The 19,922-nt window shown below is 41.0% G+C and overlaps 1 protein-coding gene across 4 annotated transcripts in view; it reads right to left on the minus strand.

The window, feature by feature from the left end:
- The window catches only part of ctnnd2a (catenin (cadherin-associated protein), delta 2a), a 278,500-nt gene that overhangs the window by 233,695 nt on the left and 24,883 nt on the right, over positions 1 to 19,922 (minus strand). For 2 of the 4 annotated variants that reach the window (XM_067578419.1, XM_067578413.1), the window contains exon 2: positions 431 to 561. In XM_067578419.1, the coding sequence (XP_067434520.1) occupies positions 431 to 559 (129 nt within the window). In that variant the 5' untranslated portion in view covers positions 560 to 561. Of the gene's footprint in view, positions 1 to 430; positions 562 to 7,126; positions 7,186 to 7,898; positions 8,170 to 19,922 lie in introns of those variants that run through there. The other 2 variants (XM_067578412.1, XM_067578414.1) reach the window with 2 other exon arrangements.

Below are 19,922 nucleotides of genomic sequence, written 5' to 3' on the forward strand. Positions count from 1 at the left end.
GGCTGCTATGAGGAGCCCAAAGAGGAAAGAGCAAGAGAAAGAGAGGGAAAGCCAAAATGTGCCATTCTAATTAAAGTGAAACACATGACAGGTTGGTACATGTAAAACACACACACGTACACATGGGCAGCTGTGGCTCAGTGAGGTAGAGCAGGTCATCCGCTAATCAGAAGATTGGCGGTTCGATCCCCAGCTCTTCCGGTCCACATGTTGAAGTGTCGAAGGGCAAGATACTGAACCTGAAGGCTGTGCCATCAGTGTGTGTGTATGTGTGAATGAGCATTAGAACTCCTGAGCAGGTTGGCACCTTGCGTGTGTGTGTGAATGGGTGAATGTTGGCATGTAGTATGAAGCGCTTTGAGTGGTCAGAACACTAGAAAGGCGCTATACAAATGCAGCCCATTTACCATTTACATGAGAAAGTTCCTACCTGCTCTTTGACAGAGGCCAGGATGGAGGAGGTCGTCTCTGTCTCAGATCTGTCTCCATTGGAGGCTGGCATCACAGGGGGAACCATGGCCCCCTTCTCCTGCTCTGCAGGCTGGTCTGGTACCGGCATTGCTAATATTAACACACACACAAAGAAGAAACATGGTCTTTAAATACTTGTGGTACAACTACAGTGTTTAAGTAACAAAAAAATGGACGTATTAGCAGTCAATGTCAAGCCAGTTTTTAAGCAGCTAAAGAAATCTACTTTGTTTGTAGAGAGGTCTATGTCGATCTCTGCTACTACCTTGAATCTAAGAAGGATTATCCAGTCAAGTTGATCTGGAGTAATGAAGTAGCTGTATTGCAGCAGAAATGTAAGACTTACGTATTCTTCAATGATTGCATCTCTGAAATTATGGCCTATTTTAACATTGGTGCATTACTCATGTTGGAAGAAGATCACGTGTTATAAGTAAAAGCTAAAATTACTATATAATTGTACTCAAGTTATTAACAAAACCACCACTCTGATGCACAGCAGTCACTTGAATCATACTGCAATTTTCTTAAGAGCTGATTTTCAAATTAAGAAACTACAAATACAGATACATTTGTCCACAATTCAGATACAAATCCCAGCATCCATCAAAACATGATATGACCTGACTCTTTCTGGTGATCTTGGAATTACTTCAAATTAAATCCAAGCGGTCTGATATTACATGACTATATTATATTTGTTCTACACAGTGCCAGATACAATACAGTGTGCTATTATAAGTAAAACATACATGAATTATCTAATAAAGTGTTAAAGGTCCAGTGTGTAGAATTTAGTGACACCTGGTGGAACGGGATTGGCAGATATGGAATATAATATTCATGAGTATGTTTTAATTAGTGTATAATTACCTGAAAATAAGAATCGTTGTGATTTTGTCACCTTAGAATGAGCCCTTTCTACATAGGGAGCGAGTCCTCTTCCACAGAGTCCACTATGTTGCACTGCCATGTTTCTACAGTAGCCCAGAGCAGACAAACCAAACACTGGCTCTAGAGAGGGCCTTTGGTGTTTTTTGTGAGTTTCATGGCCACAGTAGGTTCTCAGTTGGTTGCAATCTGCAACTAAATCTTACACTATGGTCCTTTAAATACGAAATTAAAGTCTGATAGTATGAGGGCACCATGCCCAGCTGCTTCCAACTGAGATGATCACCTCTCCGCCCACCAGATACCTGCTGCATTATAGATGTATGACAGAGTATGAGAACAAGGCAGGGGACTGTCACAGTTTCAAATACAAAAGTCATTTTTTGCATAATGCTAAAATGCCAGGATCTCATACAAACTTAAATTTGACTGAAAAGGGAGCGAGTAGAAAATGACAGATAGTTAGAAAAAGTCCATTAAACATGTCAGTCCGTCATGTGCCCAACAAACCTAAATCTACAATACTGCAGATAAGCTTGTGGCATGTGAATGAGTATTAAAGCGTGGACTCCATTTACAAACAGCAATTAGTCTGCAACACACAAAGTCACACTCTCACCTGTGCCAATGCCATTATGTCACTTCACAAATCGGGGTCCTCGTAGACTCGTTAAAAAGTGATGCCCCACTTATCACAATTTTAATTACTTTATTGAGGATACAGGAAAGTGATGCATTTCTAACTGACAGTTCCTTTCAAAGCAAAGTCAGTTATTTGAAAAAAAAGAGAAAACTCATAACATGTGGGTGTTCGACCTTCATCAAACATCACCTCTCCAACTGTAGCAAATTAACATCAGTGCTGCATGGATAGATCTGTTTATTCTCTTTGCTGCATTTTATTATTAGGCCAAGATACACAAGTGAATATGGTGCTCTACAGGCAGCAACATTTGAGATGCCATAAACAGATACCTTACAATGGTGTCATGAAATCTTTACTCCTTTTATCTTAGCAATACAGATAGACGACCAGCTACACACAATTACCTGCTACTTGCTTATTTATTCAATTAATTTTCAGTTATATAATACAAGGTGATTTTGTGACACTGAAGTTCCATGAATTGACTTTTCCTTTGTGTGTGACTTGACTGCCTGTAGCCTGGTGCTTGATTAGACACTAATTGAAAACACACAGATTGTCTTATAAATATACAGCAGGTCAGTGGTCACTGCAAATCCAGAAACCTCATTAAACTCATTAGCCCTTCCAGTCATTTGTCTTACTCCAAAACTGACACAAGCATGGAAAAGGACGGGTTAGACTGGTTTGACATGCACTGGTTAAAAATAACTGGCAGACTGAAGCTGCTGTTCTGTGGTAATTAACTTTTCTTTTAAAGATTACCACAGACACATACTACAAATTTTTTCTACACCATTTTACTATTTCTGTTACAGACTGTACATTCTGCACATGATGTGTCATGATGTTGTGTATGATTTAGAAACATTAGTTAAAATGTTTTACCCTACCTCTATAACATTGATTGTAATTGTTTTAAATCATCAATACAAGCCTTTTTATCCTTCCTGCTCGAGCTAGGCGCACACACTCACGCATACAGATAAAGAGTCAAGAAAATCAGGAAATTGGTCTGCGAGTTTTAGAGAGAACAGACCATAGGGACTGGATTTTGTCAATACAGCAGCCCCGACTTCAGTAAAAGACTAAATAATGAACTGACTGAGTGGGGGATTTGATCATTGAGTCTCTTACTTTACAATTTGCTGCTAGTCTCAGCCCTACACTTTTAACATCTGATGTGGAGATCCAAATCTGTGCAAGCTTTGGTTAGAGCCATACATGCTGTATGCACACACTGGTGCATGTATGCGAGTCTAATCATGGATTTAATTAGTGTTTTACAGTTTTAAGTAGGTTTTCTGAGGGCAAATATTTATTTACAGAGCTACACTTAGAGAGCTAATCAGATAGATGTTGAGGCTAAGTGAGCCATTAGCGACAAGCAAGTCAGTCAGCTTACACAGACAGTAAACAAGTCAGTGAGGACCCAGACAGACTGCAAATCAAACATCCAGTCAGTCTATCAGCCAGTTAGCTAGCCAGCGGACAGACAGCAGGCAAGACAGGGTGGTGTCGGTAAATAAAAGATGTTAGCGAGACGGCCTGCAGATGGTTATTTTCACTCTCACTGACAAACGCCACTTCTGTGTCTGGCATCTCCCCTCCTGAGTGGAGATGAGTCACCAGAGTTTGGCTCCTGTGCAACCAGAACCCCAGCAAAGACCATATTATACCAGCTGGCTGACTGCCGCATTTCTCTTGAATGAGACAGTCAAATGTGCAAGTCAGTGGGCAGAGGAAGGACTCGCCTAACCTTCTTTGGAGTCCTTCAGTTGTTTACTACAGTAAACACCTCCGACAATGAACTGAAGCCCTGACCTGCCACAACAGAATGAACCTACATAAACATGTGCTCCATCAATAATTTAATCTGTGGCTTCTTGGCAATAGATTTGTGGAGTGGTGGATTGGTTTGGTTCCATAAACCATGTTTGCAGCAGTAAAACCTACTGTATTATAAAATAGGCACAATAGGCTTTTCACATGGCAGAAAAATCACAGGTGTGACTAATAACATTAATGATGGCTCTATTCCATTTAGCCTTGCCAGTAAGCCATGCCAGTGCGCTAGCATACACAATACCAGAGCCCCTGCACTGGCACATCTAAATGAAATATAGCTGTTATTAGTTACACCTGTTTAGTGTTTAGATAAGTCAAAATGTCTGTAACAACTGGCTGTGTGCTTTTTTTGGCATTTTTAGGAAAATGTGTGTTTAACTCTGAATGCAACTCTTGCCTTCCAAGCGGATGTTTTGCATTTACTGGCACTGGCTCATCAGATAACCTCTATTATTCCACTGCTTTCTGCCACAATTTTCATTATATTCACTAAACTGACACAAGCAACGAATACAATTACATTTAGTAAACGAAACAGATTTTAAGTGATTTTGATAAGTGCAGTCCGGTAGCCAAAGACCAAAGTCCTCAATCCGAACCCAGCAGCAATGCAATTTTTGAGCCTCTGCATACAACAATACACATTATTGTGAACCATTTATTGTCTGAGAAAGCCAATGATCATGTATAGAGTAGACACAAACCCTTTGTGATTAGTGCCCAGACAGGTGCCGTGTTCAGAAAATTGTAAAGTTGGCTCACTGTGTATTGGCTGCTGTAGAGATAATCCCAGTACCAACACATTTGCCATCAAATGTCACAATACTCCACCACCCCAATATTCTTCCTGGGCTATTGTCGGCAGGCACAGTTGAGCTGCTATTGAATAGATGTGTTGCGTCCTGCAGCATACAATGTAACAGGAACCTCAGCTTAGAGAAAGCTTTTGTAGCTCTGGGGACGCATTTAATTGCAGAGCATTCTAGCTGGTTTGAGTTGTGTGCGGCTTCCCGTTAAACTGAGGAGGGATGATGGCCTGACATTTCATTTGGCTCAGACCTAGATAAGACATGAAAAGCTCAGACAAAGCCTCCTGTTTTTGACAGCATGGTAGAGGACCTAGCATTTAACAGAGTACCTTGGAGAACCAAAGTGTAAACACAAAAAAAACTCACATCACAGTTTTGAAGTTTTACTGCTACTAATTTCTTTATAGTGTGCAAAGGAGACGACTGAACAAGCAGCCAAGGAAAAGCTGTATCTTATTCTCTACACCTTGCAGGCACAAGTCTGCTTTCCAGGCTCACAACAACTGAACCATCAAGATATTACAACATACACTATATACTCATCGTATTAGGATAACTGCTTTGTTTTGTCAAAACGTCTGCTTGCTTCACTTATTCTGTTGCTAGGTTTCTTTTTGCTCTTTCCCTATAGCTCAATCCATAACCCACCAACTGTATCAATGCTTCTATTCCTGTGTGCTTATATAATTTTCAACCTTGTATTTTACAGTATTTTTCAAGAGAAATTTGAAAGCTTTGTTAGTTAAAGTACAGTATAAATACCTTGGTAGTTGCACCATTGGATTATTTTACTGCATCCTGTCGTAGATAAAGTGTTAAGTTTGCTATATTCATTTTAATATGCGTTAACTGAGCACCAGTGCATCAGTAAACATTCTGTTCTATTGGACTACAATAGATCATTAGGTTGACAATCAAAATATGTCATATGTCGCCATTGACATTAATAAGGATCCTAAAAAGATATGCTGCATATGCATAATATTTGTTTGTAAGTTGTAGTTTAATTTAATACATTTGATGTACAAATCAGTGTACTGATTAATTAGTGGGAAGTAGTAATACTGCTTAAGGACTTTGGAATTGAACACATTGAGTGCCAACTGGGGGAACAAGCAAGTTTAAAGACTTGACAGACTGTTGGACATCTCACCTCCCAGTTTCCAGGTGTCGAAAAAAGTACTTCTGCAACACACTCAAACAAGAACACATGAATGCAAGTACAAACACAGAGGTTATTCACACCCTGAGTCAGAGGATTTGGCAGGATTGGCCCCTCTGCCCCATTCTAACACCATGACCTGACAGGCCTCCACACCTGCACCCTTCCAGCTGAACATACCTTACGTGAACATTTGCCTGCACACACAAACGCACACAGACATACACATTCAGTGCATACACACACCTTCCTCTGAGGTTTAGTGAGGTCTCCTTTCCTTTTACCCCATGGCCCTTCAGCTGTCAGACTCCATGCCTTGTTGGCTCTACTGCATCACCCTGTTCTGCCCTCTGACCTTATCTTCTCTCTTTATCCTCTTTTCAACCTATTCTGTCTTCTAACTTTTACATTTAAATTCTGGTTGGATGATTGTCTCGCCAGCAGCTTGCAGCAAGCTGTGCCCCTTGGCTGCAATAAGCTATGCAAACATGTTAATCATTGATGTTGATAGACTTTCTTATGGGTAATGTCAGAGTGTTGGTTTAATTTTCTTATTTTGAGAGTCTAAAATAATTTACCTCTCAGTTTTTTACAGGCCACTTGCACTGAGATCTTGTGTTAAGAGCATGATGTCTGTGCATCAAAATTCAACACAAACTCGGATTTTTACTGTAGCAGTAGCTAGTATGAATGAATAATCATGAATGCACTATGGGACTGTATGAATTGTTTATATTTTGCCTCTGTCTTTTTGCCAAATCTCCTGTTCCATCCCCAGCCCAGTTTCCCAAGTATTGCGTGATCAGGAAGCCATTGTCCACAGCATATCTGAGTGGGTGGTTCCTCTGAGGAACACAATTGAAAGCGTGCCTCTCCCCTTCACATGAAAATGACATTGTTGAAATATTTACAGGGCTTTGAAATGCAGCCTAGGTTGGAAGACATCGTGTGATGGATGTACAAAAAGAAGGAGTTTCCTTGGGCATGTGAAATACTGTAGGGGGAATTTGAATCCTCCTGCAGATCTATGCTGAAACACAGTGGGCATTTTTCATGGAATTTTGACATGTCACAGTAGGAAGAAGCACAGGTGTACATAATAAAAAAGAACACTGGCTGAATTCCATTGACAGTAGCTGCTTTGATTGGAGGATTCTGGTATTGTACATGTGGGCTTACTGTGACACTGTCATTACTTACTGGCACACCTGTATAGAACAGAGCCATTGTTAAGGTCATTAGTGACGCCTGTGACAAGCCAAAATGTCCGCTATGAAAAATGCCAACAGTAAATCTTACCTTCTTCAGACCAAGAGGATATCTTAACTGGCAGCAAGGGATACACAGACTAGATAGCGCTGTGGATCAATGAAGAGTGTAAGAGTTAGTCTGTTGCTCAAGCCTGTCTTCATATATTACCGACTGTTTTAGACTAGCTATTTGAAATAATCCAATAGTCTATCCAGCCAAAATTTGATATGGTTTTGAAATAATAATATGAAATAATATAAAAAACATTCAGCAGATGTTCATTTTTCTGAGTCTGGCAGCATAAAAATCCTTACCTACTAAAAATAGCCATATTTAACAAAGAAACATAAAGCCCAATTAACACTTTCATGTTTACTTTCACTCCTACTGTACATCTAACAAACAGACAATGCAGCTAACACTTAACATTCCTTCAACAGTCTCACTCCAGCACTAATTACACAAAAAGGTGGCAAGGACAAAGACTTATGAAAACTAAAATAACATAGTCCCTGCTTTTCAGAAATTCCCCCCAAATCTGGCAATAAATATATTTATAAGAACTGAAACCTAAATCCTGTAATCAAAGAAACTTAGCACAGTTACAAAATCTAATGTCTGAGATAATGCTAGCTAAGTTTCTAAAAATATTTCTAGCAGCAGTGATGAGCCAAGACTTAGCATGTTAGCTAAAACATTTAACTACAAACTTTCCACAAGTCACAACTACACAAAATATTACACAACACTTCCCTCGTCATTTCCATCCGTCTTAAAACAAGCTACAGTGTTGAAAATAATGTTGATAATTTTGCAATACCTGTGTGGATCAATGAAGACTTGAAGTTACTGTCTTTTTGATCTAGCCAATGCTAATTAGCATTAGCTCAGACTAGGAGCTCACTACCCAATTGATCCTCGGAAATGCAGGGCGCTATTACGTCATCTAGGCATTCTGGAAGTAGGCTGTATGAAGGCTGTTGTTTATCTACCATCTATGGGGTATTCTTACTGTTCAAAAAGGCAAAAACTAAAATAAAAGCAGCAGCTTTCACTATCCCATGGTATACAACTGGTAGCATTGTATATAATTGTGTCAATTTCCATATCAGTCCTTGCAAGGACCTTTTTATATTCAATTAAGGATTTGAGCTGTAGGCATTTGGCAAACTGTAACAGGGTGTGACATACAAATAAGTGAGGAAGAGAGTATCCACATGACCTTTAAATACACTTTGTGACTAAAGACTGCATTGATCTTTCAACCACACCACAGGCGCCATCAATATGGACAGAATGCACTCCATTATGTTTCCTATAGGTCTTAACAGATTATTAGGGTTGTGTAGTATAAAGAATTGACTTAAATGAACGCATCTTAAAGTTAAAGTCAAGATTCATGGGGTATGGAAAAATTGGCATTATGTTATCCATAAGATCTGCAGGTTGACTTGAAATTTGATCATAAAAATCAGATAAGTTGAGAGGTAAATAATTGCACTTAATTGCAATCAGTTTAAACCCAAAACTTTCAGGGGAAATGATCATCTTGTTTTTAATGTATAGCATCATTAAACAAGGCTCCTGGTGAAAAATAATAGCCTGTCTCTTACAGTATTCTGAGAGACTGTTTTTTAATGAAATACCTACTCAGCACAGTTTTGTATTAAGTGTGACACACATGGTAAGCATCACACTGCTGTGGTATCATTTGTGCATTGGGCTTTAAGGCATAGTGCTATCATTAGACACACAACACCATTATTGGTATATATGTTGTTATGCATTATGTGGTTTTGATGTGTGTTGTTCTATCTTACAAGATATGTAGGCCTGTGACATCGCGCATGAAACTGTGATCTGTTGTTGCAGGAGGACCTGTCACCTTACAGTCTTTCACAATGGATTACTTCTGAGAGGCTGTCATCAAAATCTCATGTTTACCATTGATTTTCTTCTGCCGTCAATTCAACTCTGCCGTGCTGGATATATGAGGCATGTCATTTCAGCCAGTCAGTGTTTAGCAAGTAATATAGTGGTGGAAGAAAAAAGAAAAAATATCACCAAACAACAACCTGGATTTTCTCTCTTACACAGTGACTATAGTTCACTGTATCAGTGCTGTCTTTTGTGAAATTTAGCCACACTTGTGTGAGTGTGTGTAAAGAAGGTTGTTTCATTAAGTTGACACAGAAAAGCTGGGAAAAGCTTGTCTTGAATAAGCCTAACAAACCAAACCTGGATTAATCTGTTTCATAAAACCAACTCAGAGCTAATGAGATCAGACTAAGTCAAGTCTGGTTTATTTCATGATGACACAGTGAAGAAAAAAAACATGGTAAAGACAAAATTGTGATGTTCATGGCCAAAGAGCCACATATTCCATAATATAACATAATATAAAGAAAACTTTTGCATTATAGAGCAGCATTGAGTTCAGACTTTGACACAAACAGAGATGAAAATATAATATCAGAGATGAACTCCTCCGTTAGCTCAGTTTGTTGCAGCGCTCTTGTGGTCATGACATCGTGGGATCAAGGCCTACTGTGCAGATACTCAAGACTAAAAAAGATAGTAGCTCAGATTTTAAGCTAATATCTTTTTGATATGATGTGACTGGTAATGTAAATTGAGTCATGTTCAAAGTGCAGCAGTAAAGAGGAACTTTCAAAGAGGTACACTGAAAACTCTGTTTCAGTCTGACAAATTGGTTGTAACACTTGTTAAACTTGAGGTGAAGCCAAGCCTGAAAAATAGCCTGACCAGCACTAGTGGAATAGTGCGATACGTTTCCATGGTAACTGAGGTCTGACTTACAGTACCAGTCAAAAGTTTGGACACACCTTTCCATTCCCTTAAATGAGAAAGTGTATATGTGAGGGGTCAATGGATATCAGTAAGATATTTTATATTTGTTAACGAGGACATTCCCTACTGTTAAATCAGAGACCCCCCAATTTATTTTCTTTTGTAATTTAGTGGAGTTTAACAGGTTAATTTGCAGAATTTAATTAATCTAATGGGTTAAATTTAAACTGCATAAAGTGTTTGTGAGTTTGTATTTCATTCAGTATTGTTTGTGGATGCGCTGTCTGGTTCCCACCACCAGGTTATGCTGTTGAATCGAAAAAAGTGAGTTGTGAAGGCGAAGAAGAAAACTGTTGTTGTTGTCATGGTAGCCAAGAGAAGAAGACAATCGTTTTTAGCAGCAGAGAAAATGTGCTGTCGGACTGTAAGAGTGAGCATAGACTGCTTTGTTTTCGTTGTTTAAAGCAAAAATAAAAACATTGCTAGTTGTACGACAGTCCTGCATCTGCCTGAGTCCTTGGCTGCAACATATTCTGGCGAGCCAGCCAGGAAAAAAGTTCAACCGGAGAGCGCAGTCGCCATTACAGGCACCAGACGGAGGAAGAGGGCTTTTCAACAGAGACGAACTTGGAACGAAAAAGAACCGCCGACAAATGTAAGATGGATTTGGAGATACTTTTGGACCGAGCCACCACCATACTATGCCAGCTGAACTGGGACCGGTAGTGGAGGTCTGTAAATATCTAAAATGCGTCGAAGAAGACGAAGACTGTTGAAAATATGAGCAGACGAACACTCATTAAAATGGCGGGAAATAAATTGGATGATGTAGAACAAAACTCAGAGGCAGAGGAAGCAATTTAGATGACTCAAGAACTGTTAACCTTGATGGGCGGCAAAACGGGGTAGTGCAACAAGGGGGAAGAGCGGGAATGTCATGACCGGAAAGAGATGGAAGGAAAATATCTGGAGGTGCAACAGTCCCGCAAAGCCTTAGAAGAGGAAATAAAAATGCTTGGTGTCAAATTGAACATATCTGATGACGCCACAGTAAACCCGATCCAGAACCTGCCGCCAGCCAAGGTGCCGCAAGTGACCATCCGCAGAGAGTTTCGCATCTGTGGCCAAATTGGTGAAGGAGGTCAGCGTGACAAGTTGTCATACACCAGCCTCATGCACCAGATGGAGAGCAGGCTCCGCAAGGGTCATGGCGAGTCAGAAGTCATAGAGGCTGTGATGAGGGCCATCAGCCCAGGCCTAAAGCTGCGTGACATGCTTGAAATAAAGACTGGTTTGACCCTGCCTCAGCTAAAAACAATATTAAAGGGGCATTACAAATAAGATGACACATCAGACCTGTACCAAAAACTGTTCAGTATCTCTCAAGAACCAAAAGAGTCAGCACAAGATTTCTTGTTCAGAGCCATCGAACTAAAAGACAGACTGCTCTTTGCATCCAAGGAGAGAGAGTCAGGGGAACACTACAATGCAGATCTAGTCAAAAGGAAGTTTCTGAGGTCAGTGGGTACAGGACTGCTCAATGACAATATCAAATTCCAGATCAAGCCCTTTCTTGATAATCTGGACGTGACAGATTAAACCCTGATTGAAAAAATAAATGAAGCAGCTAACCTTGAGACTGAGAGACTGAACAAGTTAAAGAAGAACAGTACCGAGACACCCAGAGTGGCTTAGCTGCAGACAACCAGCAACGCCTGGGATGGTTCACAGGGTTCCTCCTCAGCCCAGAGTATACAGACAGTGAGGAACACCAAAGAGCCCTCCAAGGAAAAGGCAAAAACAGCTCCTCCTCCACCTGGGCCTGAGGTGTACACCCTGGTAAGAGAACTTCAGACAGAGGTAGCTGAAATGAAACAGATGGTACTCGCCTCCATGAGTACTGTCAAATCACAGAACTCCAGGTAAGTGGCAGAGAGCAAGGACATGGGAAGGAGGGGCTGCAGGGCGTGTCAGGACAAAGAAGAAGGAGGAAGTTGCATTCACTGCTTCAAGTGTGGTCAGCTGGGCCACATTTCCAGAGGATGCAGAGCTCCACGCCAGGTGCAGGGAATCTGCGGAGGGTTGCTGCTGAGGGACCGGCAGTGACCCAGCCACGACTGTCAGAGTCCCACCGCTGCCACTACTGTCTGCAGGAGGAATGCACAGACAGAAGGTTACAGACATGTACAGGTTGTTCAGCTACAGTCTATTGCTCCAAGACGTGTCAGGAGTATCACTGGCAGTAACACAAACCCCTGTGTAGAGCAGTCAGGCTAGTTCAGCAACACTTAGCTGGGGAAGAGGTACAAAGAAATAAGTTAGCCGAGACATGCAAAGTCAATTACCTCTCAGCAAGACAAGGTAAAAAACTCATCCAATTGATAGGGAAACGTAAAATGGTGAAATGTACCTTTGATAATGTATCAGTGACAGCACTGTGGGATACAGGCGCTCAAGCAACTGTAATAAATGACAAATGGCGAGCTGAGCATCTGCCCAATAGCACTATCAGAGCAATAGATGAACTCCTTGGGCCAATACCATTAAATGGACTTGCAGCCAATCAGACGGAAATACCATTTATGGGGTGGATACCTGTAGAATTCAAACTGAGCAAGTCAGATGCTGTTAGTGATAGCCTGCTAGTACCGGTACTGGTTTCCAGTGACCCCAATGTGGCGGAGGATCTGATCATTGGCTTTAATGTAATAGAGGAGGTGATTAATGAACAACTTGAACAACAAAAGGGGACAGTCAGTGACAGGGCAACAGAAATTGTGAGCAGTGCTTTTGACATTGACTCTGGTGCAGCAAAATCTTTTATCCAGCTAATGCATGCTCACCAGTCCAGTAATGAGGGGATCATGGTAAGGACGGGCAAGAATAAAGTTGTCTTACATCCAGGCGAAGTCACCACAGTGAGATGTCACACACACACACGGACTGAGAAAGACACTGTAATGCTGTTTTGCCCCAAAATGGACACAGACCTACCTGAGGGGTTACACATTAAAGAAGTACTATTCACCATGAAAAGAGGTAATTCGGCCACTGTCCCCGTCCCTGTGATCAAGAACAGATGCAAGTAAGCTTAGACAAATCCACACCAAGAGACACAGGCTGTTCAGACACAACACGTCCCACCACCCACAGTAGTGAAGCTTGGGACCCCACTGTAGCATTAGATCACTTAACTGGTGACCAGCAGGTCCTAGTGAGAGAAATGCTCAGAGAGGAATGTAAGGCTTTTGCCCAAGATGAGAATGATTTAGGCTGTATACCCTCACTCCGCATGCACATTACCTTAACCGACCAGACACCAGTCCAGAAAACTTGTGCCAAAGCCATTACACCAGGAAGGAAAGGAGTATCTGCAGGATTCGATTAACAGGGGCTGGATTACAAAATCAAAATCACCTTACTCATCACCCATAGTGTGTGTGAGAAAGAAATCAGGTGAATTGAGACTGTGTGTGGACTATCGTGAACTGAATCGAAAGTCAGTGCCAGATAGGCATCCTATTCCTAGGATACAGGACATGCTAGACAGTCTCAGTGGAAGCTCATGGTTTTCAGTACTAGACCAAGGTAAAGCACATCACCAAGGCTTCATAGACGAGGAAAGTCAGCCGCTCACCGCCTTCATCACTCCTTGTGGCCTGTACCAATGGGTGAGAATTCCTTTTGGCCTGAGTTCAGCTCCAGCTGAATTTCAGAGGAGCATGGAGGAGTGTCTGTGGGGTTTACGTGATGACATCTGCCTGCCGTACCTGGATGACAATCTAGTTCACAGTAAGTCCTTTGAGGACCATGTAGAACATGTAGGAACAGTCCTGCGTTGATACAGGCAACATGGAGTAAAGCTTACAGCAAAGAAATGTGAACTGTTTAAACCCAGAGTTAGATTTTGGGCAAGATAATGTCAAAAGAAGGTCATAGCATGGACCCCGCAGAAGTGGCTCCTGTACAGGCTCTAAAAGAAAAACAACCCTAGCACAGTAGGAGAAGTCAGGCAGGTTTTGGGCTTTCTGTCTTACTACAGGTCATATATTAAAGACTTTTCTTGCATAGCTAGGCCCTTGTATGAACTGTTAGCAGCCCCAGCAACTGCTCAAAGTCCTTCAAAGAGTGCCAGAGTTTCTAAGAAAGGGAAAACAAAGAAAGGGAAGCAAGGACAGCTACCCTCAGCCATACCAGTTTCCTGGACCGACGATCATCAACAGGTCTTATGCCATCTGGTGGACCAACTCTCCAACTCGCCGATTCTAGGCTACCCAGACCTGAATGAACCGTTTGTCCTGCACACAGATGCTTCTCAGGCGGTACTGGGAGCGGTGCTGTACCAGCGAAGTCACAGTAAATTAAAAGTAATAGCCTATGGGTCCAGAACGCTAACCCCTCCAGAGAGAAATTATCATCTGCACTCTGGGAAGCTAGAGTTTCTGGCGCTTAAATGGGTCATCTGCGAGCGCTTCCGAGACTATCTCTTTCATGCTCCCTCTTTTGTGGTCTATACAGACAACAACCCACTCACATATGTACTGACAACAGCGAGGTTGAATGCTACTGGACAGAGATGGGTTGCAGAGCTAGCAGATTTCAATTTCACAATAAAATACTGGCCAGGCAAAGTGAACTCTGATGCAGATGGCTTATCAAGAATGCCACTGGATTTTGAGGAATACATGAATCAGTGCACCCAGTCAGTTTGTCAGGATGAAGTCAGGGCAACAGAACAGGGCATCTTAGTTCAACAAAAAGAACAAAGTCTGCTCCTCAGCTCAGAATCGTTTGATGCTCTTAAAGAACAGCTGGAAACAGAGAATCTGCTCAGCACTGTTCAGCCATTATCCAGAGATTTGATACAGGCAGCCCAAAGACAAGACCCTGTGATAGGCAAAATGTATGGCTGCAAAATAAGAAATGAGAGACCTGCTGCACGAGAACTAGAGGGAGAGAGTCTTGAGTTTAAGGCTCTAGTGAGAGAGTGGAGCAAGCTAGAGATCAGGGCAGATTCAGGCCCATACCAGGACTATGTGGAGAGGTGGAGACAGAGGATGGCTGAGGCATATGACATCGCCTCCAGGAATGCTTCTAAGTCAGCAGATAGAGGAAAGAGACAATATGACAAGAGAGTGTATGGTCCTCCACTCCAAGTGGGCAGCCGTGTCCTGGTGAGAAATGTGGTCGAGAGGGGAGGATCAGGGAAAATCCGTTCCTGACTCTTGATGACTCTTTATGTCATCAAGAGTCAGAAGGGTGAGGACAGTCCTGTGTTTGAGGTGGAACCAAAAGGTGGCAGAGGCAGGAGGAGGACACTGCACAGGAACATGCTTTTACCCTGTGACTTCCTCCCTGTCACCGCACATGAAGATAAAACCCCCACAACAACCCAGACAAACAAAAGAAATAACCACAAAAACTGGTGACTAAACACACTCAACAAATGGATAGTGAGGAGTCAGATGAGGATTTTCCTGCAGTGACCTTCACCTGGTCTCCAGCTGGACTCCAAAGTCTACCTTCACTGAACCCCACAGCTCAGGAGTTCCATCCGCAAGCTGAAAAGACTGTCCCAGAAAGGAGCGAGCCTCCACAAATTGTTGAGGAGGGACAGATCTACACAGCAACTTCGGAGGACAGTGCAGATGATGCTGTTGCTACAGACAAGAGGGGCTCAGAGGATGAAATGATCGAGGAGACAGAGCGGAGGGAATATCCAAGGAGACAAAGGAGGCATCCACAGACTCTGACTTATGACAGACTTGGCCAGCCGAATTTCACAGAGAGAACTGTTTCAACCAAGGGGATAGCTGTCAGTGGCTACTGGCGGCCCTGGTAATAGACTATAAATGACCTAGTAAACTGAAAAGACACTCTTTACCTCTTTTGAATGATACCTATGTGCCTTGTGTGGATCTTGTAGTAGGAAACACAGAGACTGTTGGCCGACTTATGTGTTTTGTGTGGGTTGGGTATCAGTGATGAGAAAAAAAGAAATGACCCACCGCAGTGTATGAACTCATGGGTGTGTTATATGCATTAACTATGCAGGTGTTTGGGCACAAGAAAAAAAAAAGAGACCGATGACATCAGGAGTATTCCAGACTGCAGTGCACGTTAGTCTGGACATCTCACAAACCAGGTTATAACCTAAATATTAGCCCATTCAGTTTCACGACTGTCCATGTATTTGTGTGAAAGGCTTGGAGGTATAATTAAATGTCGGGACGACATTTTTTCAAGTGAGGGACAGTGTGAGGGGGTCAATGGATATCAGTAAGATATTTTATATTTGTTAACGAGGACATTCCCCACTGTTAAATCAGAGACCCCCCCCCAATTTATTTTCTTTTGTAATTTAGTTGAGTTTAACAGGTTAATTTGCAGAATTTAATTAATCTAATGGGTTAACTTTAAACTGCATAAAGTGTTTGTGAGTTTGTATTTCATTCAGTATTGTTTGTGGATGCGCTGTCTGGTTCTCGCCACCAGGCTATGCTGTTGAGTCAAAAAAAGTTGAGTTGTGAAGGAGAAGAAGAAAACTGTTGTTGTTGTTGTTGTTGTTGTTGTTGTCATGGTAGCCAAGAGAAGAAGACAATCGTTTTTAGTAGCAGAGAAAGTGTGCTGCCGGACTGTAAGAGTGAGCATAGACTGCTTTGTTTTCGTTGTTTAAAGCAAAAATAAAGATGTTGCTAGTTGCACGGCAGTCCTGCATCTGCCTGATTCCTTGGTTGCAACATATACAAACTTTTGAATGGTACAGTATATAAACCTCCATTATGAAACAGTTAATTACATAGACATACATTTGACTTACTGAAATAAGTTTGGTTTAACTTAATCTAGTTTTAATGTAATCAAGCTTTGGGAAACACCCCTCTGTACCAGTTCTGGTCACCTATAAACACTATGTGCATATTCATAAGAGCCAGCTGACTACTACAGTAGTCAAAACAGCTTCAGGCATCAGTAAGCAAACAAATATCAAGTTCTAGGAAATTTGGAACCATTTCAAATTCACAGCTGGTTCTTTAACCCAAGTCTTGGTGTAATACTTTTATGCTTATTTTCCTGTGGACTGGTTTTTATCAAGAACAAACACACAAAACATTTCCTGTTGTTCCCAGGGGAAAGTTGGCATTCAGTGAATATTTCCTTTGACGTGCTTAAATAGGCCTAACAGGAGCTAATACAATGTTATTATATTTCAAAAACAAATGTTTCTAAAATGGCTCAGTATGACATGGCTATTTATGCATATTGGAGAAAAATTTTGATTATGCAAAGCCACTCTGAAAAATTATGGTTTCTGATGGGGAGTCTCTTGACCCTGAAAGCATTCTAGGAACAAAACACACTTTTCGCTCACACACACACACACAGGCACACAGCTGGTAATGACGTATTCCACTAGGTCTAAGTGCCAGTCTATCTTTTACTGTGAATCACTGTGCTTTATTAAAAGTGACTCATGCCGTTAAATTCATTGAATTAGAATTTCAAACACAATTGGCTATGAATCCTGTATAGTTTCACATAGTTTCTCATTTTTAAGTTCTCCTGTTCAAAATGAGGAACATGCAAATTAGACTTGATGGAAACATCTGACTTTTTGAGTAACAATACTGCAACTCATTAGCTGTGTTTCTCAGTGTGCACTTCATAAGTATCCAGGAAAGCTCAAATAATAATTATCCCTAACATATGGCTAATAATCCTAATGTCATCAGAATGAGGCAAAGCTTGGAAAATGAACAAACCATAATTATAATTTCTACACCCAATTTCCCCAGCCAATCACTCCTTAGTTCCTGCTTTGCCTTTCAAAAATGATTCCCAAAGTCTGGCACATATGAATGTCTTGGATGATTGATAGCTCCAATTTACCTCTATGTGAAGTCTAAAATTAAACTCTGAATAATGCATAATTCAGTTAGCAATGCTGAGGGATGGAGAGGGTGCACGGTACATGCATGTAAACAAACAAGCATACCACATCACAGCTCACAATTGTACGCATGTGGAGGCAAGCTCATAAACATTTTAAATATGCAGACACACCCACAACTATAAATAGATACAGTATCCTCATGTGGAGAATTTTCATGAACTGACGTGAAGAGCGGAAAAACAACTGAAACGGCTACAATAACATCTTTTATTATTTCTGTATTTGGGAACCATTTTAATGAGTTTTGATCTCTAAACCATGTACAGCATTTTTAAAGTAACTACCACATTTTTAAACAGTGATTGATTAAGTCTGAAAGGTGTCGTCCCTGGAACTATTCAAAGTGATTCAAACTAGTCCTGAGGTCAAAATTCAAATATTTTACAACGCAGGGTGCCAATGGAAATTTTCAATGTGACAGTGAGGATTCTTTTTAGCCCCTTAGTTCTCAAATTTAAGGTGTCTTATAAAGACCTTCAGTGTCATCTTCCTTCTTAGATTTCAGATGAAAGTCCATCTCCTCTCTGACAACTTCCATCATTAAATCTCCACTGATAAATTATTGCTGAAATGCAATGCATAGTTTTTAGTTTCTTACTTACTCACCAAATTAGGATTTGCAAATAAATACAATACAGCAACAAACATTAACAAGTACAGTACATTATTTTGAGGCTTTTAATAGAAATGGTTTTCTAGTATTTTGTCTACTAGCATCATTGATATAAATGGATTGAACGAAATATTACAAACTCCTCTCAATATAATGCAATACAACAAAGTACCATAAAGTTGAACCAACAACTAAGTACATATTCCCATGGCTCCATCTTTCCATTTCAAGAATTCTTAAACATGAGTTGCAAATAAATGATTTTGTTTAACTTGAAACTTGAAATATCAGGAATTATATAATCATATATTACTCCCATGTTTATTTTGGCACGATCCCTCTGGACTTCTGGCACTGAACACTAACAAATGTGTACAAACACAAACACATGCTCACATTGGACTTAAACACTCCACGTAAATGTAAATCATTAATATATAAATTGATACAGCATGTGTGCAGATATACAAATAATTACAAATTTATACTAAAATGAATTTGGGGGTTTTGGAGCATTCTGTGGTCCCAGAGTCCCAGAGCTTATAAATGTGCTAAAAGAAATAAAAATGTCTCCATCCATATGCCGGTCTTGAAATTGTGTATTGGGGTTTGTCAAACTTATATTCCCTCTGAGGAATGAACAAGCTCAGATAACCCCAGCAGAAGCAAAATCAGACCACAGGGTGAAACTGAAGGTGGCTGTGGCTCTCATGGCTCCAGCAACCTCTGTGATTCAGGAGGCTGGTCACAGACAATTATGATCTGATGCCTGAGGCTTGTTTTGCTTGCTTTCAAAAGCCCTAGTGCAAGCAGTCAACAGAGACAGCAAAATTGATTATTTCAATCAATACCTCCAGCTATTGCTACTGTAGCATTTCTATGATATACTCTACTGTATTACTCCAAATACACCAATTATTTGGAAGTCCTCTATAGCAAACATTAATATTTAATGGATTTCTCTTAAAGGAAAAAAACAAATATATTTCAAATTTTTGTTGTTGTTGTTGTAGCCTGGAGCACTGAAAGTGCAACACACACACGCACACACACACACACATATGCACACAGCTCAGTCAGGCAGCTGGGAAGCAGTGAGATGGTTGACCTAGATTGGGCGCTGGGTTTGCAGACATGCAGGAGAAACCAAGCTGCATATAAAGTCAGAAGTCTCTTCCCCCACAGTCAGAGAAATGAGGGAAGAGAGGTAGAAATAATTCCAACTTTTTTCCAGCTTACTGTAAACTTTCTTCCCTGTAGGTTTTATTTTGACATTCAGAAGGCAGGAAGAAGGATAGTGAGACAGACAGGAGACAGGAAACAGAAATCTAGACAAGCACAGAGGAGACCACCATGGTGCCATCTGATCCTGGACCCACTATACAGTCCCCACAGGAACAGGAGTGCAGCGTCTGAATGGTGGACATACTGTATATAGTGGATTATCTTTCAGTAGTCAGTCATGA

The sequence above is a fragment of the Thunnus thynnus genome, chromosome 21, assembly GCF_963924715.1.
Source record: "Thunnus thynnus chromosome 21, fThuThy2.1, whole genome shotgun sequence".
Classification (NCBI taxonomy): Eukaryota; Metazoa; Chordata; class Actinopteri; order Scombriformes; family Scombridae; genus Thunnus; species Thunnus thynnus.